Here is a 23,974-nt window from a genome sequence, read left to right on the forward strand (position 1 = left end):
ACTGGAGTCACACGATTTGAAATATGCTGAGTGATGAATCATGACCTTAAAGTTTTAGAAAAAAAAAAAAGGGGGGGGGGGTATTTTAACGGCACTAAATTAAGTGAGTTTTATTTTATGTTATTTTATTTTGAGGACTTGGGTTTATTAGGACTTGGACTGGACAAAACCAGAGACTTTTTTAAACATCAAGGTGGATACTTTGCTTTTTTAAAACTGCTTTGTAAAAACGAGTTGAGAGAATTTCAAAGGAACTATCTTTATTTTCCTCAAAATACCAGACAAGAAAAGTAGTTCATCTCATATCTTTTTGCACCAGTAAAGCCTGCATACTTTCTGCAGACTCATAAAAGACTTTCACAATGACTAGGGCAGGAAATGAACACGAATACTGAAAAATTTTCTCATGTCACACACGCATACGTGAAATTGCTGACGTATATTTAAAGGAAGACAAAAAAATAGACCTTGTTGACTAACAGACCGGAGGGGGCAGTTTACGCTAAAGTCCAAGACCAAAAGCATACTTTTTGAGAAGTCATTAAATTTGGCAACCAAAACAACATCCCAAGTTCAACCGTAGCACACGCCCAAGACTTCCTTCCAGCCAATCAGAGGGCTATTTTCCCGCCTCAACCCTATCATGTACTGAGAAGGCGGACAGCTCAGGCTTGTTGCTAGGGCATGTCCCTGCTCGCTTTAACTGCGCTCAGCCAATAGAGTCGGATCTTATAGTTTCCGCCGAATTATTGGTTGAGACGAATGCCAAACGTTTGCCTATACGGTTTTCCTATTGGCCAGCGCTTCCATCTGTCATTTCAGTGAGTTTTAGTTAGCTGCTGTTGATATGTAGTTTGGAGTCACCAAAGACTCAGAAGTGAACGTAGCCGCGCATACATACCGCTCTGAAACATTTTTTAACGTTTTCATTCCATTCATTTTATGACTTTATGACTAAGTAGTTTCTATTTTTTTAAATAACGAGACAACAACAACAAGATGGAGCTTAATTCCTTGTTAATTCTGCTGGAAGCTGCAGAGTACTTGGAAAGAAGAGACAGAGGTATTTCAAGCTAAACAGACAAGTTGTCAGCATTTCTAAGCCAGTAATTATGTCGTAAATGGGGATTGGGACAGCAGCTAACTTCATTTTTTTAAAATAATTTGTTACGTTTTGACGTGCACTGCCATAGTGCAGGTATGATGTCACTTTACAGACAATGGGACATAGACCAGGCGATGGGTGCAAGCTGCACTCTGGGAGTCTGTATGCTAGACAGTGATAGGTGTAAATGTTTAATTTATAGTGTGTCATTTTTTATAAAATATGTTAGCATCATTTCCGAATGTGTGTTGTTGCAATCGAGTGTTTTTCCTTTGGATTTGGATGTAAGAAAATGAGTAAACAAGCCTGACATTGAAAATATAGGACAGAAATCGTTATGCAGCGGTGGCTATATCATAGTATAGACCTCGGTGCTAAAAAAGAAAGAAAAAAGACTGCACTTTAATCGATCTTATTAATGATTTATTACGTGTTGTTCCTCTTTAATTGAGTCCCCGGTTGATATTTCACGTCTCAACTATTTCTCCAGAATGACTCACTGTCATCTATTATTATTAGGATGATTGTAATTGTTTTTGTTTATTTGCTTTGCCGTCCTTGCAGACCAAGCTTAAATGTAACACTCATTTTGCTTTCTGTGTTTACAGAAGCAGAGCACGGGTATGCCTCGGTTTTACCGTACAGCGCCGAGTTTTCCCGAAAGAAAACGAAAGCCTCGCCAATTTCCAAAAAAACTCAGAATAATAGGTAAATATAATCCTTTCTCCCTTCCCCCCAGCTTTATTTCTGACTTCATGCCAGCTTATAAAAACACACACTCACTCTCTCTCTCACACACACACGCTGTCTCACTCTCCTGTCTGCTGCCTGGGCTGGGCTCTCTGTTTTGGGCTCTCCAGTAAACAGTGCCACGCGTACACTGTCAAGCCTGCTGCTCCCACTGTTCTGTTTCACTCACACCTATCTCTGAGAGGAGAGAAAACACCGCATACGCCCGTAACCTTTCGTTTCTGCACCTTGTCTCACACAGTTGCATCCAACCTCTGGAACTGTGTGAAGCTTTTAAACAAATGTGTGTATGTGTTTGTCTTTTTTTATGTGGTTGTTGCGTTTAACCTTTCGTGCTTCTGATGGAAATAAATTGATATTTGGAAAGGAAGGGGAACCTCAGCCCAGCACACCCAGAGTTCATTACTGGTGTTGTCTGGAGGATTGAGTTGCTCCCACCGAGTTTAACCCCTTTATTGTGCAGCTGTGTAAGAAGTTAAAGCGAAATATATTACATAAGTGCACGGCATAGCTTTCAGTTTCGGTTTGTCTGCTTCTTCTTCTCAGACCAGTGCCATTGGCAGATTAAAGGTCATTTAAAAACAATCATGGCAATTAATGTGTGGCTGTGTAATGTGTGACCTATGAAGTTAAAACACCCGTGCAGGCTTATGTTTGCTTTCTAAAAGCAAAAATAAAACCATCCAAACTTTCAACTAAAAGTAGGCCATGTGACAAAGAAAAGCAGGAAATCCTCACATTTCAGAGGCTGGATCCATTTAGTGTTCAGCTTTTTTTCCCATCCCCACCAGGCATGGAGAAACTTGCTTTCTAGGATACATGCAAATTTGGTTGCCCTTCGGTCTCATTTACAGTAAACAGGCTATTGTTGAAATGATTGTGTCAATCTAGTTCCGTTCCTTAGAAGATTAACACATTACGATCTGATTTAATAAAGTGAAAGATAAAAAAAGAAGGGAAAAAAGCATTGGCTAATAATAGTTTAGGGAAGCAAAGTGTGGAAATGGCTCGGCAGTGAGTCTGATGGTTACGACAGTGCACGTAGATGTACGCTAGAAAGTAGTGTCATTACGAAGGGTGACACAGAGCATCGGAATCAGCAAATAAGGTGGCGATTGCTGACACCAGTTGCTGTTTTTTGTCCTCCGTGTCACGCCAGTTTTGTGTCAGGTGACTGCTGAAAAGATAGCTCTGTAGATAAACCTCTTAAGATGAAGAGCGAAAAGGCTTCAAATAATTGCAGATGATACTTAATAATATTTTGATTTAACTGGCACAGAAATGAATAAAACAGCATTAAATAAACAAAATAACAAAAGTGTTTTTGCACGCATTTCTGACATGGGTATCAGACTTTTAGTGTGGCTCCATTCCCATTGTCTCTGTTAACTTCCACTCCTGTTTACAACGTGTGGGTGTTCTGATATGAAAGTGATACTTGCACTCGTTTGGCAGAAATGTGAAAGCAGCACCTTCCACATTCCTCTAATCCACAAGTTAACGTGCATTATATTTTGTGTACACCCGTGTGATCGAGTGAAGGGGTGTGGTGTGGATGTGGCAGGTGGGTGCGGCGCCTGAATAAGGCGGGCATCTACGCAAGCATATATGACAAACACCAGACCACTCGCTGGGCTTCATGCAGCCAGGCCTGCATTTCCATACTTTTTTCTCGTGACAGAGCTTGGGGCACATCCCCCACCCCCGTTACGCCGTTTCCCTTTTTACACTCGCCCTCAGCTTCTTTTTTTTTTCTTTAAGTGTAGACAGGAGCTGATGCAGGCTCCTAGTTATAAAATCACAACAAAGCAGTAATGTTTAATGTTACATCTGCAACCTAACACGGATAATGCGCGTTAAAGCGTTTACTTAAAGGCTGTTATTACCCTGCTTCATCGCTCTGTCACACCATATGTGAAAATTTAGGTCAGCTGACTTCGTTTTCCTCCTCTAATTCCTTGATTTGAATGTAGGAAAACTTTTTGAGTCCTCCCAGCTTGCCTTTTGGCCATTTGTAGCTCATAAAAAAATGATAAAAGGCTTAGTTTAAATGCCTCTGATTGTTAGAGGATGATTTTATGACATGTAAAAGTCCTCCTCATGCCATCCTGTGGTTTTACATAACATGTAAAGGTGTGGGCTAACCTGCTGTAGTTACAGGTCTGTGAACATTCTCTTCCTCGGAATGATTTCCTGGTCGTGCCCTGTGCTTTGACTGGGACATTTCCCTGATTTGTGCAGGTTTGAATAGCACAACTTCCTCCACGATGGCTCTTTGTCGGCTTCTAAGATCAGCCGCCCAACATCCTGTGTTGTCTTTCGGGATGATTTTGTGCAGACGCCACATTATAGCAGTCGCACGGTCAGCTGTAACCTGGTGCGCAGGACGGCGTTGTGGCACACAGCTGTGGGAACCAGTGCTTCGCGAGCACAAGGGCGCCTCAAACAGTGGAAAATCTGAAAAGGCTTGTTGTCAGTCTGTCCCTTTTGTTGTTGCTGTTTTTGTTTTTATTGCCGTGGTATCCATGACGGTCTCATGAACAGAGGGCCTGTTTCAGATGGACCGCAGTGCCCTCGCCGCTTCTGGCTGCGTGTCATAATAGGGGTTCTCCTCGGAATAGCCCACACACTGATGAATTCTGTGGCGTCCGGGCCTCCAGACGTCTGAGAGTGTTTTCATCCCGTGTCCACGCTGAGCAGCCGCGGCGGGGGCAGTGGTGCGTGGATGCTGTTTGTATATGTGTAGAGGGGGGCAGGCAGGCTGTGTCACAGATACAGCTCTCTCTCTCAGGGCCATTTTTGCCCTCGTGTGCGTGCTCTCTGACAGATGTCCCACAGAAATGGGAAAAGATTTTAGAAGTCGTTCATCATACATTTCTTTGCATGTCTGTGCCCTTGATCCACCTGACTGGTATCCATAGACAACAAATTTGTCCTGTTTTAAGCATTAAAATACTGCATTTATTTCTTATAGTACAACAGCATTCAAATGCTTAAGGCCTACAGCCACCGGAAGGCAGAAGAGCAAGAACATAGAGATGAATCTAGGCTTCTCTTTGATCTCTTGACACACATTTTTCTGATTGTTTCTCAGATCTGTTACTTAACATATTTGCTCAAATTGCTTTCATCTGCCTTGCTCTCTGATCAAAACGTGTACTAACTAAGCCTCTCACTATTATACAGAATCTGATGTCATGTCAGATGATTTTTTTGTAGTATTTTGGCATTTCCTGCCCTGACAGTCATCTTTGTCATTTCAGATCATCGCACAATGAGCTGGAGAAACACAGGTAAGATGACATCTGACCCCCCTCGACCTTGCCCGTGTTTGATTGTGTGTTGAGTGCGTGTGTCTTTTAGTTCCTGACATAGGTAGTAATTGAAGAGCTTCATGGGGGCTTTCAGGTATTTTCTCCAAATCAGAAACACTAGTACGACAGATCAGATCAGAGGTCGTCTTCAAAGAGCCAAAGATTTAATCTGTTAATTCTTGTGCCTGAAAAACAGATAATAAGCTGATTTCAAAGAGCACCTTCACGCTGTCTCCGTTTCACGGATGAAACTCGTGTCCTTGTAAGGAAGAATCTTGGGTTATAATCCTGCCCAGACTGACACTTTGAAAAGAAAAGCAGTAAATCTGGACTTCACCTATCATTCAGCACTGAAATTGGGCTTTTTCTCCTTCCTGGAGGCACAGAATCGCAGCTCATGGTTTGCTTGTGTGTGTGGGGTTTGTGTTTTTTTTACTTCACAGTTTTAGAGTTTCTTGTCAGGAAGCAAACGTCTCTTTGATATCAAAAAGGCCTTGCTGCTTCAGAGTAGATTCTTTAAAAATTGCCTTGCAGACAGGAATAAGAAAACAGCTGATGTGACTATCAGCATGTGAGCAGTGGCTGAAAAGGGTGTGTGAGTGTTTGCGTGTGTGAGCGAGCATGACACATGCTGTCACCCACGATGAAGGCCAGTCACATGGCCGGGAGTGAGTAATGGATGTGCGTGGCAGAGGGAAAAACAAGCCCGGACATATTCCTCCCTGACCTGCGAGGCACAGGAAGGCCCCGGCTGATTACACTGCAGGTGTTGAGACACAGGAGTTACCTCATGTCCGACGATGGGTGTGGCTGGTTACCAAGCGCCTGTGACGTCCAGTCAAACTGACAAAAGTGGGTGCCAGTAAAGGGTTTACTCACTTCCTTTGTCATCACCGCAGCCACGAGTTTCTGAAAAAGTGGAGTTTTCATGACAGACATGTCACTGATTCCATGATGGAAGGAAAAGAAGAAGAAGCCCTTTGAAGAATAAAGTTGCGTTCAAACACGCCGTCACATTGCATCATCACCTGTGACAAGCGAGGAGTTATTCTGTATAATTTCATGCCTTGTGTTTTTTCCTGTTTTTGCATTCACCATGCCCGTTTGTGTGGAAACATCTCCACCCTCTTATTTGAAATGACAGGGCTGCATGGTCACAAGGTTTTGCCACGTGGTCCACCCTGAGTCAAACCCCCGTCTGAAAGCGTGGCCACAAATTACATGGTCAGCCACTATACAGGTGTTAACAAGGCTCAGACTCTGCCTTTTGGCACAGCCATGTCTGTTGTACTAGCGACCGTCGTGTGACTAATACGCAACATTGAAACTACTAATAGTTTTTTATAACTGACAAAAAAAGAGACTTCTGAGCTTCTAAAATGAGGCAATTTTTGCTCAAGTACCTTTTGATTTTCTTTTTAAAGCTAATGGCGGCACAAAATGAGCAACTTGAAGAATGTTTTCCTCAAACTTGTAAACGGACATTTGCGTATGACTATCAAGAATCTGGCATGCCACTTGACCACGTTATCAATCGTGATCAGGCTTTTGTTGCAGTCACACGGAAAGTCTATATCTGATAACCAGTAGCTATCATCCAATGAAGATTTAGCATTTTACATTGTTCATGCGCAAATTTATTTTTGAATTTTTAAGACTTCCTCTTCCACACCGACAGATGGACTAAGACGCCTTATCCTAGATATATGAAGCCTTGAATATTCAGCTGCTGCCCTCAGAGTCAGACTACCTAGTATATGAAACTTGCAATGAACCTTTCTGACGAGCTTCTCACATTTGATTTGTAGCTTAAAGATATAAAGAGAAGAGCTTTAACAGACATGCTCAACAAAAGAATTTTTAACTTCTGATTCATAAGAAAACCAAAAGTCTTTAGGTGTCCTGTTCAACCAGTTTAATGAATGTATGACCAGTTCAGGGGTATCTGCTTAAAGCATCAGCCCTGTTTGATCTGCAGTATCGCCTCAGAAATCTGTACCTCCCACACGCCCTTGGACGCGACTCCAGGGAGGTGGCTGCTGTTTGAGCCCTGACTCACTGTCTTTGTTTCTTCGTGTGTTGTTTTTGTTTCCCCCGCTGCTGCACAGAGCAATCCTTGTACTATACATTCACGAGGTAGATAAGGTGGCGGATGAACGTCTCCTTAGAGGCCGAAAGGCATCGCATGTAATAGTACCAAAATCACGTTTTCTTGCATGAGAATTTCCTCTAACCAGATTTTATTAAATAAGGGAACACTTTAGTATGCAGTTTTTAACTTTGAGCAGTTGACAAAAAAATATGAAATTATTTTGTTTCATTAACAAAAGATGTTAAAATAAAGGAGATAAAACTGGAAAATGTTGATTGAAATTGGGAAAGACCTGATGTCAAACAAGTTTGGAAGGTGGTTTTCATCTTTTAAGATTTTTTTTTGTTTGGTTATTACTTTTTTATTGTTTTTTATTTATTTATTGATTACTTTAAAATTATTTTTTAGAACTGTTTGTCAACAAAGATACCAAACTTTCCACATGCGGCCAAGACTGAAACGGTGTGGCTAATCGGTACATTTGCTGAATAATCAGCTAAATGATTAATCAACTATTCATTGCTGCTGTTATATGAAGCTGATTAAGTTGGAACTTTTTGGCTCTCTGGGTACCGTTCGCTGACCTCGTGCATGCTAGGTGTCTCTGGCAGCTGCTCCGGAGACACCCTGCATATATTTGTGTCCCATTATCAGAGTCAGTCAGCTGCTTGGTGGATGTGGAGTCCCACAGAGTCGGCTGTCCTGACACTTATCTGCTGCAGCCTGATTTTTAGCTGTGACAGCTCTCTATAGACCATCTCTTGAATGACTGTGCTGCTTTTTGTTTTTTTTTTCCTTCCCTCGTCAGACCTGCAGAGCATCAGCTCAGAGTCTATGTGAAACTTAAGTGCAGTGTGTTTGTTCTCCACGAGCATTGCTTCCTTCCCATTTCTGACTTTAACCGCTTTTGATCACGCTTATGACAGCTCAAGTTTCCTTTTCAAGCAACGCCAAGAAATTACGAAACTAGATGTTTTACTTTCCCACATATCACCTGTTTACAGGAAGCCCAAGTCCAGTCTGCATAATCTAAGCTGTCTGGTATGTTTGCCATGCCTGCCTCGATCGAAAAAGAAAAGAGAAATATTTAGAGTTCTGTTTTTATCCCCACCCATTTTGGCTCTCAGGTGCTCTTGGTTTCAGTTTTTCGAGATCGTAGCGAAGCTCACGAGTTTGCAGGCTGATTTCGACAAACAGTATCCTCTTACACTACGCTCTGTATCACACTGCAGACAATGTGCAGCAACTGTGGAGCACCCATTGAACTCGGCTTTAAATTTACATGCACTTCATGGACACGGGAGCAAGCCCTCCATTTGTCATGGTCTAGTCTTCTCTCTAATTAAATTTACTCTCCATGTTTCTTCTACTCCCAGCTGTGAATGAATCACTTTTTTTTGGCAGTGAGCAGGTCCTTTTTTCCTCGAGTGAAGCACACTTATGTGTGTCTATGCCGGCCGGGCAGCACCTCTTTGAGTTACGGCAGCGTGCTGGTGGGAGGGATGCCCATCCACGGCCCTGTTACTTCACCTCCTTGACATCTTTTCTTTGCCCCACCCCCACTTTCCAGAGTCCACATCTGTCTTTTCTGTTATCTGTCTTTTTTTCCCTCTTCCTTCTCCTTATTCTCGCTCTCCTTTTCGGCCCTACTAAAAGCCCCTGAGTCAGCAGAAACTTGAGGCAGTGAGGAAGAGAAGGAGGGGCAGGGCTCTCTTCCTTCTCACTCTTTTTTTCTTAGTGACAAAACTCATCTGTTCCCATTTCTCCTGTTTTGAGGTATAAATCCTTGTCGTGTCTTCGATTTTATACCTATGTTTATCCTGTAAATGTGCAACGCTGCTTTTAAGGGCTGCTGTATATCCTGCTTGTTCTGCTTATTTTTTATTTTGAAGTTAAATGTCATGTTTGCCTCTCAGGGGCTGCTACGTAATTAAAGTTTGGAAAGTTTTCATTTTTTCCTTCCAGTTTTGGTTTTGGTGTGACGTCCTCACATGTGACTGCATGTGCACTTTAGTTCCCTGCTGTCACAATGCCAGTTAAATTCCCCTCTTTGTTGGCATCATGGAGGAATCATTGTAGTTAATGATGTCTTGTACGCAGTCTAATTACAGAACCTGTAGAGCAAGGATGTTGTTATTTGTCATGAGATTGAATCAGCCAGTGCTGAAAGAGTCAACTACATATAGTCGACTATATGGATAACTAAGTTTTTCTTTTATTATCTGGAATAGTTTAAATTATTTTTCCATTATTGTAGTTGATGGTTTTGATTTTAAAATTGCGTAAAAAATTCAAGGTGACATTTTTAAAGTGACATAAAACTGAAAAGTGTAAAAAAACACACACACACAAAAACTGTCTGCAGACGAAACAGAACAATCTGGGTTGAGTTAAAGATGCAGTGGGAATAAAAATAAAATCTAGACAAGCAAAGACTGGAGGGGGAGAAGAGGCTTAGTTTGAACTTTGACAGGCCTCATCCTGCAGTTCTCTCTCTGATCTAATGGTGCGCTCCATTTGAAGTGGGAAATCAGAAATCACGACTTCCAAGTTGGAATTGTCAACTGGGAAAGTCAGAAAAGCCCCACCAATGACATCACAATCCAAGATGTCGACAGAGCATGTAAACAGTAGTAAAAATGTAAACTGTCTGCAAGTGTCACAAACGCACTGTTAAGTGTTTGCGACACGCTCAAAAAAGCATGCACTGAGCAGTGACGGGGCTCTGTCCACCAACGTGCTACAGCGGTGTTTTTAAAAAAACAGGGATTGCATTATGTCGCTTGAGATGCATGAATGGCTCTACTTTATGTATGAGCAAAAACAAATCCAGTTTTTCCTCGCTTTTCCGACCGCTACTACGAATGCTGGAACGCAATCAACTTGGGAGTTACGCCACTCCCAGCTTCAACAGTCAGCTTAGAGGTAAAGGAATACACAACTGCTGGGGACTACTCCTCAGACGTATGTGTGTACGCTAAAAATAAGTCAGTGGCAACATTTGACTTTTTAGAGCCTAAACAAGGCGTAGGAGGTCTAGTTCTGTCTTGGATTAAAAATTCCATAATGGATTTTTGTCTAATGGCACTAAATCATGTTGGATGACTCAACTTAAAAAAATCTTATATATCTGTCAACTTACAATCAAAATGTAACAAACGTAGTCCTTATTAGTTTGCGTCGTTACCTGGAAGAACATAGGTAAAGAGAGTAAAGTTTGGGTTAGCTGATGCTTTGTCCTAATACATGTGGCCATGTTGGCGTGTAAAAGAAAAGGTTTGTCCAAACGTGTGTGTGTGTGTGTTTACTTATCCAGACATGGGACAGTCTGGGTTTGTAGCTGAGCTGTGTGTGACTAAAGGGTAACAAACAGGCCACAGCTGGACGTCAGCAGCAGTGCTCCCATGTGGAATTTTCTCCACCCTGAGGTCACCCAGCTTTAAGAAGTTCATCAACCCGGTTTTTTGTAAAGCCCGTGGACGATCTGCTCTGGCGGGTGGGTGAGGCGCAGGGGGTATTTTTACACGTAATGCAAATATTTCAGGCCACCGCAGACCTACATTTACAAAAGAATGTTCTCGTTCCAGCTCAGGTGTTACTGTGTTCTCCGCAGTAAACTCGGCTCGTTGGCACAAAACAGTCGGTGCTCATAAAAAAACAGCAGTGTAGGATGCACTTTAACAAGGTGTGTGAATAGCTTTGGGGTTTCCAGGATAGGAAAAAGAGAGCAATTAAAGAAAGACGCAACTAGACACAGAAGTGCGATGACTGAACCATTCATGGTTCGGCCATGGCTGAGGAGGAGGTGGAGAAGGAGGAGACAAAGACATTCTTGAGTGTTGCTGAAGGGAGGAACTTGAGGCAGTGTAGGACGTGGCTGTTATGTGTGTCAGCCAGGCACCCTGAAATTCAGGTCAGCGGAGCATACACACATACACTGGAATGCAGAGTTAAATAAGAGAGGCGGCTTATGGGGAAAGTTTGAAGATGGATGGCAGGTGGGGTCACAGAACTAGCAGGCCGAGTATTACTAGAATGCTTCGCATTCGGCGCTGTCTGCTTTTTTGGCACAAGTGAGCCCCAAGTGAATGTTTGTATGATTATGCACTGATAGGCAAGATTACAGCTGCAGGCATTCTGGTTTTGCACTTTTGTCCAGCAGTAGTTTTAAACCTTTTGGTAAGCGAGCTCTAAATCAGCTACTTGGAGAAACAACGTAAAAGTGGAAGGTAGTGGAAATCTCTTCTTTCCTCTTTTCCTGACCCCTCTGGATTTTTTCGTAGGCAGGCCCAGACCTTCATGCAGGACCCCACCCCACTGCTCTAAAACCCTCCTTCAGATGTAAACAACTCCAACTTTTACAGTCAACATGGAGCCAGGAATCCTCTCTCATGCCACTAGATTCCTGCATGTTAATCATTGACAAGGACCATTATAAAACCAGAGCGCCCCATGTCAGGGGAACGTGTTTATGGTGCTTGCTGAACTTGTCTCTGCTAGTCTGTCCCAAGATTTGCGAGATGTACTTTTCATGGCACGCAGGGAAAGGCAATTAATGTCCAGGTCTGTCATCTGACGTTGGCATTGAAATGGGATGTGCAGAGAAAAAACCTTCCTCTATTTTTAAGCCTCCGCCATCTCTGTTTCGCTCGCACGCTCTCCCCTTTAAAATCTGTTCGACATCTGTTTCTCTGTTAACACCGCAGTAAGCTGGCTGTGCTGAGAAAGGGATTTTGTAATGATCCTCGCTCGCACAGGGGGGATTGTTTGAGTACACGAAAACAATCAAATGAATCTAATTACTTGGCATTCCCAAGCATGCCCCGTGGAAATTCCAGTTTGTTTTGTGGAAATTGTACTACAGTGAGTGAGCAACACACTGCTTCTACTCTTTCCTGTTGTTTAATCACCAGAAAAGCATGCTGAGCTTTTCCTTTAGAGTAATTCACCGATAAGTGAAGTAACCTCCCTCTGCCTGCTTTGCTGCAATCGTGTGTGTGTTTTCAGGTTTCTGTTTGCTCCTCGCGTGTGAGAGCAGAGTCATGTGAGAGCGAGCTCCATGTTCCTGCCGTCAGGAGAATGTGTTTATGGGGGACTTGTATCCGTCTGTCTCACCTTACAGAGTTGTCACTGCACACAGTGGTGTGGCGTCCCCGATGACAGAAAACAAACATAACTCGTCCCAGACGACTGACATTTCATATGAGCGAGATAAAGACTTCTTGTGTCTCCCTGCGCCTCGGTGCGTGCCTTTCTTCTCACTGGCGTGGGCAGCGTGGTGAACCACTCTGTCAGTTTCACATGAGCGTGTCTTATTTTTCTGCCGTCTTGTTTTCCGTGAGATCGCTGTTAAATGGGAACGCTTACGGGGCTGACCTGCAGGGTGACAGTGAGACTAATAAAGGGCCGCTGAAAGGCTGGGTGTGTTTTGTGTTTCTGTCGGCAGGCCACTGGGCAGGGTCTCAACTTCCCTGCTCTCTCACTCCTGAAGATATATTCAGCCTGATATAAACCTGTAGCAGAAATTGCCATGTTTATAGCTAACAACAAAAAATAGTTTTGGTTTCTATGGCTGCATGGATGGTAACTGTACAGGTAGTACATTTTTTATGCAATAAAAGGGGGCGTGGTCGCTTTCAATGTCAAGTTTATGGTGACTAGGCTGTTCATGCTTGGCTGCAAATTTGCTCTCTGAGCTGCAACCTGTCGACCGTGTTTATGGTGCTGTTTTCTGACTAATAACAAGCTCTGCTGTGGTTAATTGTACTTACTACCGGGTTTCAGAGTCTGTGTGATACTTAGCACTTCTGGATCTGGGGGAAAAAACACAAACAACCAAAAGGTTAAAAGTGGCTTTAAAATGTGACTTGAATGTATGACATCACGGTGCCTGTGTCCATCTTTTATACGCAGTCTGTGGTTATGTCATATAATCAAACAAGCAGTCAGAGAGTCACATGGGTTTAAAGCAAACCTTCAGGTTAAAGAAACTTATTTAAAAACAAATGTAATCACATGATAACCCAAACGAACTACTACAGGTTATTTGGAGGTAAAACCTGAAGTGGACAAGTACAAAATATCAGTAGGAAGTCCACAAGCATGTGCATGTACAGCTATGGTAAAATACATGGTCTTAGCCTTGTTTTTTAAGCTTTGCTGTAAGAATAACGAATAAAACTATAAGAATAACAATTCCTCAAGAACACAGTTTTTGTATCCTCTCATATGCGTCTTGAGATTGAATGACTGCAGTTCTGTGCCTGCTTAAAGCTGAGCTGATCAGAAACTCTTCTTCATCTTGATGTCTTGTGGGCTCAGCTCAAAAGGAAAATAAACAAACAGGCATAGTTGTTGCATTTTCTGCTTCTGGGTACTGGGGCAGCTCTAGCACTGAGAGCTAGCATTGTATCATGGCTTCTGATGACCTTTGACCTCTGTTTAGTAGGCCTGGCCCTGTGCCAGACAATCCACTCAGCCCTGTGCATATGGGTGGAGGAATGTGCTGGGCTGCAGTGAGCTCATTAAACAGTACAGTGAGCGAGGGGTGAAGGTCTGTTGTTTGCACTAGCTCGCCTTCTCAGGCCCTTTGTGTGCCGATGGAGCCTCCTGAGGGACACTGTGTCCACCAGGAAAGTGTGTGTGTGCGAAAACACTGCACAAATGGTCACTGCAACCTTTTTCCTCTGGTGCACAATACATCAATACCCCTAACGTGCACACCCAGCCTGCCACAGATGCACTTGAGCTGGAAAACAAGATATATTGTTTTCCTTCCAAGGCCCAGAGTGTGAGGAGGTCTGTGAGAATGGCCTGATCTGTACCCGACAACCTTGGAGCGCAAGTCAGCGGTTTGGCTTGTTCCAGTTTCAGCAGTGTGCAGCTTTCTGAGCAAAAGTTCCTTTTTTTTTTCACCTCCCCGGCTTAGTCTGTGCTTTGTTTTGGCTCTGAGCTGCTGATGGAGAAAAAAGATGGAGGGGGAGGGAAGGCCAGAGATCAGACACAATCATCCCGTGGTGGCAGCACATGAGAACAGTCAGGTGGTGATTTCTGGGCAGAAAACAAGTTGATCAAACAGATTCACTATTAAATCCTCAACTGTAGGCAGGAGTATGGGGCAGTCTGATTTAGCATTTTTAGCAGTTTTTATTTGCAAACATTTATAAACAAACAAACAAAAAGAGACCTCTTGCAAATATTGATATTGTTGTATAACGAAGCTCCAATCCTTTCAAACAAAATCTGCCTCAACCCCAAATCAAAGGCTATCCTATTTTCAAACCAGACAAATTGGAAAATTTGCAGTGATTCACAACCATGTGGCCCGGTGATGGGGGCAGTCTGCTTCCCATCATTAACATAGCATATGCGTTCACCTCGTGCAATGCTTTGCACAGCGGTTTTAGGCAATCTGATAAACACTGCGTGACCGGGGCTTTTTTAAGTAATAACAAACCTGTGTGAGAGGGGGTCCTAAACCCCGCTCCGAATCAGCTGTGTGCTCCTGAAGAAAAATTTCTCGTGGCGGGAGAACCCCTGCTGCTGCTGCTAATGCGAGGGAGCTTTCAGGGACACACGTGCCAGGTTTAATTCTCTTAATTATATGCAGCTAAGCGCCTGATTCTTCTCGGCCGGGGCGGAGTGCCCACTTTTGTTACTGTAAGGTTAACTAGTGGGGATGGTGTGGGAAAAGCTAGGTGTTTCCCCTCATTTTAACCTTTGTGTAATGCTAGGCTAACCATATGCTGGTTTCACCTTCATAGTTAGTATTCAGATATCAGAGCAGTATCAATCTTCTCATCTGAAATAGTGAACAAGTGGGTTTTTGTTCACCAGTTTCATGAACTGAAGATCTGCTAAGATAAGTTTTTTCTTTAACCGCAGAGATCACATTTGAGCAGAATTTTTCACAGGGGGGCGACGACGAACTTTTTAGGTGCAGCCGACAGACACCGGTCTCCGCCAGTCATTGCATATGAATGCAGAAAAAATAAAAACCAAAGCTTCTTAAAGACTGACTCGTTATTGCTTGATAGCAGGTGTGGACTGAACCAAGATCGACTCAAATTTTGAAAGCACAACCTTTGTAAGCCAGAGAGCTTCTGGAAACAAATATTTTGTCTCTGGCCTGCAAATTCTTCTTACTCATTTTTAGCTATTAAAGTTGGGTATATATTAAAAGTGTATGGCAAAAGGGGGAGGGGCCTCCTTGAGGTTTTCTAAACCTGTCCAGTGGGCTATATTTGAGTCTTTCCCGAGCCGATTCTGTCCCCCATCGTGGGGGAAGGCAACTAAACCGGCATAGCAAAGCGAAAAAATGTTACATGTAAGACCCTTTCCAAGAAGCTGTTAGCCCACATATTTGGCGAATCAGCCAACCCTAGCAAAATAATATTTTCATTTTGGTCCCGGCAGCATTTCATTTTATTTTTTTATCTTTTTTGCAGCTGCAGAAAACATGGGTGTGGTCTTCTCCCTTTGGTGGCGAGTTTGTGCGTTTAACTCTTTGCTCATTTGTTTCTTATGTGGTCAAAGGGCACCAGGGCACACTTCTCTCTTCTGCGTGGCAGGTAAAATATGAGGCCAGGATACATGAAGGGCCTGAGGTGAATAACACTGGTGAAAAAACACGGAAAAAGAGTTTTCTTGAGGTGGGTAGTCGGGCAGAGTATTCAGGGAAACGCCTTGTTTTTGTTTTTTGTTTTTCGCTATGAGAGAGCAGTGGGGGCAGGGTGAAGTGCAAGATGGTTGCCCATTGGCTCAAGTTACCCTTTGGATGATGCGTATGGAGCGCTGCCTAGTGCAGCTGAGCACACTGCACTGAAAGGGTCCTTTTTTCAAACCAGAGAGAAAGTCATCCACATACTCGGACCCCGCTGCAGAACTCCTGCTCCTCCCTGCCTGCTTCCTCTGGCTGCAGACCAAGCGCTTCATGTGGCTCGAATGGGGTAAGCTGGAGGTGGCCCCCACCCCTGTCCTCAGAAGACACTTGTTTTCCAGTGGGATGAGGGTGTGTTAGTGTTGGCAGGGTGGAGCAGAGAGTTGAAGGGGTTCAGCGGATGGGGGGTTAGGCGGACTTGCCTCCTGGGAGAGGAGGTAATAAAAGACTGAGAGCACTTTCACATGACCCTTTCACACACCTACGTGCACCTGTAGAGAGATGACACGTTGTTTATTAAAGCCATATCTTTCTGTTTTTAAGATTATTTTCTTAATAATTGTGCAATCAAATCCCTCAAAATCGATACTGTGCATGAAGTGAGACTGGTCAGATTTATTGCCCACAAGATGTCTCTGGTCGAGGTCTAAGTGAAACAGACGTGGCTACTGAGATGGTCTCATTTTGCATAAAAATGAAGGTGACGCCCTTCCTGAAAAAGAGCTGGGGAGAAAAAAAACACAGAGTGTGTAAAGATTGTGTATGATTGCACACTAACCGTGGACTCAAAGAGAGCCTCATTTCTCTGATTAGGTTTATCTAAGCTGCGGCAATGGCTGGTGGAGACCTTGTGTTGTTGGAGTTTGTTTACCATATAGTCAGAGTTCCTCAAAGGAACAGGAGAAAGGCAGTAGTGGTGGTGGTGGAGGGAAGGCTAGCTCAGAAGAATGAAACAGTTCATGGACTAGCTTGACTAATGGAGGCTGAATGGAGCAAAGTCAGAGAGGGGATCTTGCTGATAGGATCTTCTCTTAAATAACATACAGTATCCATAAAAAATGTAACTCTGTCTTCACTGTCTCTCATATAAACATCCAAATGACACTGTTTACTCGAGGATCCAGGGCAGGGTTGTTGGCCTGCAGGGCTTTGGCAGGGATGCAGGGTTCACAGTTTCGCTCTGCGACCTTATCACAGCTGCCATTTTGATTGGTGACTAATTTTTTTCTCGTCTTTTGCACGTTTTCTCAGTTTTAGCGTACGGTGGGTTTGCCATTTTGCGCACACAAGGTTTGGAAAATGTCGGTCAGACAGCTGTGCTGGAAAGTATGGGGACTACTATACTATGCACAGTGATATTTAGGTCAGCGTGTAGCACACTGGCACTCTGCCCATACGCTAGTGAGTGTGTGCACATGTGTTCAGAAAATTGTGAGCAGGTTTGGGGAATGAATAATCACCTCATAAATGAAAAGTGCATACATGAAAATCCCAAAAGTGTGTGTGTGTGTGTCACATGTTAGCTTACAAGAAGAAGATGGATAAACCGTGGCTGGATTTCTAACAATCTAATCATTAACACAGTATATCTCACTATTTTTATTATAATATTTGCAGTTGCTCGTGAACTCTTGATTAGTTCACTAATCACTGTTTGACGTAGCTCGTCTCAGATCGTTACGCACAGCAGTGACAGTAAATGTAAGACTATCTGTGTCAATTTTGCACAAGTACAGCACAGCCTGCGCTTTGTTGTGGATGAGGAGCTTTGAACATGACTAACCACAGATCCTCTGAACCCCTCAACCCTTTGAAAATGTCTCACGGTCAAGCCCAGAGTCAAAGTGAAACCAAGTGTGCAAAAGAGCGTCAGGCCACGATCGCGCAACATTCGCTCGCTCGTTGTCGAGCACGAGAGCAGGACTTGTAAAAAGGAAAAAAGAAAAATCGGTGTGTGCTTCTCATGCAGATAAGCCCTGTTTGTGGAGGTTCTTTCTCACTTTCTGCCGGTGGATGTGTGCTGACTCACTTCTGTGTTTGCTTGTGTGCTTGCAGACGTGCCAAACTACGGCTCTACTTGGAGCAGTTGAAGAAGCTGGTGCCTTTGGGTCCAGACAGCACGAGACACACCACTCTGAGCTTGCTAAAAAGGGCCAAGATGCACATCAAGGTACTAAAATGCACAAACCTTATGAATCATTCAAGTGTTCACATGGCACATCGCATGTTGGATTTAAGCGACATTTTAATGTTTTCACCAAGCATTTATCTGATGGAGTGTTAGGGTCACTTTAAGAAAAATATGCCGTTCTTTATAAGATTATAAAAGTGGAGATTGAAGTTGTCGTTTCAAGTCAAACAAACTGCCAGGGCTGCTCTGTAAAACGCCTTGTGTACATGAGTTAGTGAAACAACATCAAACATCAGCTGTCTTATTGTGTGTTGTGACACAGCATATCCCCTCCGTACCGCACGAGGGTGTAACCATCGGCATCCTCTCGTCTGTCCATTGTCAGCTATTTCATTTTGCATGAATCCGACCAGCTCTTTGAAATTTTTTGAGGCTTTTTCTTTCTGACCAGAAGCAGCTTTCTGCACCATCTGTTCAACATTCTTATATTTGTCACCACACTGTGTTTAAGTGCCAAAAGAGAAATCATTTCCTTGTTACTAAAAGTGATTCGAGTGTAATTTCATTAACTCACAAGGCATTTTGTAGAGGGTACTCTTAAAATAACACAATGCGGCCCTAATACTCTTTCGCAGTATGATGAGTGAATTTTTTCCTTATATTTTATTTTCTGAATAAACTATTGACGCTCCTCTGTGGGGAGGAGCCCCCTGGAGGGGCACCGAGCCACTGTGCATGGGTGTGAACACCCAAGAGAAGAAAAATTAAATTAAAAATTAGATCCAAGTGAGAGGACTTAACTTTTTCTCTTTTTTTTTTTTGCTTTTGGAAATGGGGTCATACCAGAAGAAGCATGAGAACCTCTAGACTAAGCAAACAGAGTAATCTAAAAATCTTCTCTGTACCAGCTTCATGCTCTACTTCTCCTGTTTTCTCTAAGTAATTTTTTTCTGCACTTTAAGTGTGTCGTTGTTTTCTAATCTTTCAATCAGGATGGATCGGTGCTCAATGAAAAAATAAAAATCAAACAAAAAAGAAGAAGAAAAAAAAATCTTAACACAGGGCCTTCAAAGTGAAATATGTGGGAGACTTTGTGGCTGATGTTTAGATTGTGTATTTAATATTTGGCTTTGCCAACTTTTCCTCCATGGTTCATTAAACTGTTTCACTTCACAGACACCAAGTGACGTGCTAAAAAATGCTCTGCAGCAGCAACTAGTGAGCGGAGCTTAAAAAAAGTAGCAGCAGTGCTTCTACCCGTGCTGTAGAAGACCAACCATAAGTAGACTTTAGGACACGCCGCACTGATCTTGCTGTTTACAAGCAGCAACAGTGTGGTTGGTGGAAAATCCAGACGTAGCGAGTTTTAACCCTTCATTTCCTGTTTACTAAGCATGTCCTCTCTGCTCAGACGACCTGCGCTAATTCTCGGCATTGCGACCGTTTCTTCTTGTGCGAGTTCGCTTTGATTCACCACCGAAAACCTTCATATACAAATAAGGGCACAAAAAAAAAAAATCGAACCCCACTCTGAGTCAAAATTTGACTTTGAGTTCAAGTTTATTTTTAGTTTCAAACCCGTGAACCTCACACAGTCATTTGGCTACTTCCCCAATAAAATGTTGAAATTCAAGGTCGTGTTGTAACTTTGACAGAGATCTGATTTAAAGCAGATAGAAGATAAATCTGGTTTCATTTTTTTTGTTAACTTCATGAGATCAAAAACAAGAACTAATATTCATGTTTCAGCTAAAGTAATACTTCACCCTGCAGCAGTGATACAATAGGAAAATACTGTGGTCGTCACACTAGGAAGAAGTGTTGTCTTTTACTGCAGAGGAAGCTTTTTTGGTCTGGATTGTGGGTTTAACCATGTGTATTATGTGGTGTGCAGTAAAGAGAAGACAGTTACTAGAACCCTGCACAGGCATGGACTGAGGTTGCAGATGAAAAAAAATCCATGTCTGCAGAACAGACACCTTTAAACCAGTCTTAAGTATGCTAAGGAAGAAAATATGTATACTAGAGGTCTTCACTTCAGTTGCATACTTTAAAGGCAGAGCAAAAACGGGGAGGTGGTCCAATCCGGTGAGCATGGTCGTTCATTTTTCGGCATTTTTGTGTGTGCTTTGTGTGCAGAAGCTGGAAGAGCAGGACAGGAAGGCTTTAAATGTGAAGGAGCAGCTTCAGAGAGAGCACCGCTACCTCAAACGCCGCCTGGAGCAGCTCTCCGTGTCCGGATCTGTGGAGCGCATTCGCACCGATAGCATGGGCTCCACCATCTCCACCGACTCAGAGCAAGGTAGGCTGTCCTTAAAGAGCCAATCACACCTTTCTGGATTGCACTTAGACATGGATTGCGCGCCGTATTATTAGAGTACACTGTAAACGCTCTCCATGAGCCGGTTCTTTGTGCCTCAGATGTCTCTGTAGTGCTTAGTTTGAACTGTTGAGGTATGTTTGATATTCCTGAACGAGGTAACACACATGCAGTTGTTTGTCAATGTAAGGGATTATCTGCTGGGGCACAAAGATCTGGCTGTTTGTGCGGAGGTAATGGCTGCCTAAATCCGGGTTTAATCTCCAGGCACAGCAGGCTTCCTAATAAATATGCCCACGTACTGGTTGTGTGGAAATAAACAGTTTCTTCTCTCTTGATCTGTTTCTAGCAACACTAAAACCCCCCAAAACATTGTGTATTTTTTTCCTTCTTGTGTACAGAGGTGGACATCGAGGGCATGGAGTTCACGCCTGTTGAGGCAGACAGCGTGGACAGCATCAGCGACGGCGAGGAGGAGGACCAGTACAGCCTCCAGAGCAGCTCCAGTGACAACAGCTACACGGGCACACATTCCCACAGACTGCAGCCACACCACTGTTAGACCCATGGCGGACATCCATCTGTCGACCAGCTTCCTCACCCATCCGCGCTTCCCTCACCTCATCCCCCTCCCTCCCACTCTCCCCCTTTTGTGTTCACCTACGTCGCCCACTACCTACACCACCTACACAAGACCACGATGGCAGTACCCCCGAGCCTATTCTGTCCACACTTAAGACTTGCTGACTTTTCCTCCCTTCTCTGACCACTGATCCTACCTCACCCTACTGTATCCTGCCTGACCCCGCCCCCTCCTTACACACCTGCCCTTTTTACCACCCAAACAGCGCAGAGCAGAGCTTGTAGTTTTTAATCTGGGTTCTGTGGTCAGGTGCGCAGCTTTGACCTGTTAATTGGTTCGAGAAAAGTAAAAGGAGAGAGTTATTATCAGGTGGCAGTAATACCACACACAGTTTGTGATATAACAGATGAAGCAGTTTGGTTTGTTCTGCAGTATATGCAACATTGGGAACCTCGGTAGTCATTTTCATCATACAGATTCTTCCCTTTTACACAACAGGATTGTGCAGGAGGTGTCCTGTCCTTTCCTTGAAACATCTGATTGGTGAAAAATGACGAAACCTTTAGAGTTTCTCATTTGGAGGCGGTGGCAGGATGTTCTCAAACCGCTGCCACCGCCCGAGCGTACCCAGTATGGGAAGCATTTTGCTTCACTTTTCGTGCGCATCGAACAAACAAAGCACGACTCTGATACCTTCACAGTCACTGTGCACTTGCGAGAAGTTTATCCACCACATCGAACTCTCCACAAAACGGTGAATTAAGCTTGCCCTTAAATGTCCAAACGTCTTACTGACTCAACTCTGCACACATGCTGAAAATGTGTCCACAGACCACCTGAGAAGGTTCGAGAGCTGCAGCAGAGCAGGAAGAATGTAAATAGATGTACAGATACTGTAGAAACCCTCGTGTCTCCCCTCTGGTTGGGTTGCCTAACCACTACTCCACACTACTGACCACTACACTATACCACCCTATGGTGTGGATGGACTACTATGTCAAATAATGAGAAAAAAAAAGGAGTTTCCTCAAAACTAAAACTCTACTCCTTACATTTGACTCAAATCTTGTTTCCTTCTCAGTAGCTAATTGATGTAGCAATAAATACATGAGGCAGGTGCTTCCTCTGAGTGTTTAATCGATTCTGGCAGACCATGAGGTTCTATGGGAGACTTTTTTTTTTCTATTTTTCTTTTTTTATTTCTAGATGGGGATTTGTCGCTCACCATTAACAGACCTGCATCTCCTTCACTAACGGATGCTTCTCTGTGAGCGCGTCACCATCTACCCAGATCTCGCATTTCTCTGCAGCTCTTGTCGCCTTCTCGGTCAGAAGTCGGTGGTATTTTAAATATTTGCTTAAATCGATTAACAAGTCAAAGCTGTAAACACCCGGGAGGGGAGGGAGGGCAAGCTTGTAGTGATTTGTTCATTTTAGAGGCACTCGTTTTTATCTAACCTAGCAAACTAATCACTTTCCTTATCCCCTCGGCTGATCTGTGGCTTATTTGCGAAGCTTCGGGCACGGCTGAACACCGATGTAGGTGAACCTTGTTCTCTAACCCGTCTGTAACTTATGCACATTAGTCACTGTTGACGAACGAGGCGCTTCTGTCGCTCTCTGACCGTTTAATAATCCTTAGCCCCGGTCTCTGGCAGTCCTTTAGAGCTTGGCACTTTAAAAAGAAAAAGAAAAAAAAACACACAGACACAAAAAGGGGCAGGCCATTGAGACGGATCTGACCCCACCCAAAAAAAAAAGAAAAGAACTACAAAAGACTCGAACGAAAAAGAAAAATACTTGCATACAGAATCTACTCGTCACTGAAAGTGAGTTTAGCCAGTGTAGTCTATATTTCTTGTATTAAATTTTGTATTATATTTTCCTAAATGTTCTCTTGTAATGAAAAGACAAAAAAGAGTGAGTATATCTATCTTATCTATATATAAAAAAAATATATATATATAAATATATATAAAAATATGAGTGACAGCCAGACAGACAGGAGGCCAGGCTTGATGAAGGGAGAGTGGGAGCAGGGGAGCTGATAGACTGGCCCCTCTCCCTTTGGGTGACTCTCCTGCTGTCATTCTGTGCCTTGGTGAGCCTTCGACCTCCCTCCTCCTCCTCCTCTTTGGCCCTTACTCAGGTCACGCTCCCCCCTGTCCTCTCCCCCTCTCGCTTGCATCCCTCCCTCCTCCTCCTCTGGCGGGGCCTTTTTTTAATTTCAACGTGAGACACTTCCATGCGTGAGGGCCGCGTGAAGAGAGAAGACCTCATAAATGAGTAAAAATTATCCCCCCCACCTCCCCCTTTATCTCAGTTCCTACTGAAGCCGCTGTTGTACTACACCCTGTCCAGGCACTCCTCCGCCCTCTCGATGCCCGCCCGTCTGCCAGCGCCGCCTCTGTCATGGAGATAAAAAACAAACACACACACACACACACACACACTGGTGAACTCCCATGGCAGCTTCCAGTCGCCCCGAATGGTCACCGACGGGGTTAAAAACTTCTGGGCTTGAAGCGTGTTTATCTTTATTTTGATTTTTTTGTCATTTTATTATTGTTGTATGTTGACTTGTTTGTTCGGTGGGAGCCACTGGGAGAGGAGCGATAAAAAAACAGAATAATCCAATCAATGGCAGCTTAACGGTGTTATCCTCCGAGCTCCCGGTGGTGCGTCCCAAACAAAGTGTTACCCATCGATCAGGGGACCTCTTGAGACACAGCAATATTACCATCTTGTGCTTTCTGAGGGAGGGTGGGGCGGGCGGGGCGCAGGGTTTTTAAAGACAAGCAGGTGGTTTTTGCTCTTGACTCTGTGGTGCATTGTTTTTTGTTTTTGTTTTTTTTTTGGTGACCAACTCTTATATATATTTTTTAATTTTTACCTCCTATCTGCACTCTCTCCATATTCTGCAGGAGGGGAAAAAAGTAACTATAGATGAGGAAAAAACAGCTGTTTGTTTCGGGTTTTTTTTAATCATCGAGTTTACATTCATGTCAAAGACTTTGTAC

At 43.5% G+C, this 23,974-nt stretch overlaps 1 protein-coding gene across 1 annotated transcript; it reads left to right on the top strand.

The window, feature by feature from the left end:
• Positions 1 to 738: 738 nt before the first annotated feature.
• Positions 739 to 22,873, top strand: mxd4 (MAX dimerization protein 4). Its single transcript, XM_005726828.1, has 6 exons — positions 739 to 1,063; positions 1,714 to 1,813; positions 5,119 to 5,148; positions 17,976 to 18,090; positions 20,191 to 20,353; positions 20,773 to 22,873. The coding sequence occupies exons 1-6, from the start codon at positions 1,000 to 1,002 to the stop codon at positions 20,931 to 20,933; spliced, it is 633 nt and encodes a 210-aa protein (XP_005726885.1). The 5' UTR covers positions 739 to 999; the 3' UTR covers positions 20,934 to 22,873.
• Positions 22,874 to 23,974: the final 1,101 nt, after the last annotated feature.

The sequence above is a fragment of the Pundamilia nyererei genome, unplaced genomic scaffold (genome assembly GCF_000239375.1).
Source record: "Pundamilia nyererei isolate P.nyererei 1_Seehausen unplaced genomic scaffold, PunNye1.0 scaffold00022, whole genome shotgun sequence".
NCBI classification, from domain to species: domain Eukaryota; kingdom Metazoa; phylum Chordata; class Actinopteri; order Cichliformes; family Cichlidae; genus Pundamilia; species Pundamilia nyererei.

Bases quoted from the DNA above. Each gene is read 5' to 3' on its own strand.
- mxd4 (XM_005726828.1), top strand. From the start codon at position 1,000: ATGGAGCTTAATTCCTTGTTAATTCTGCTGGAAGCTGCAGAGTACTTG. The intron at 5,149-17,975 runs GTAAGATGACAT...GTGTGCTTGCAG, and splicing joins AATGAGCTGGAGAAACACAG to ACGTGCCAAACTACGGCTCT. The intron at 20,354-20,772 runs GTAGGCTGTCCT...TCTTGTGTACAG, and splicing joins CTCCACCGACTCAGAGCAAG to AGGTGGACATCGAGGGCATG.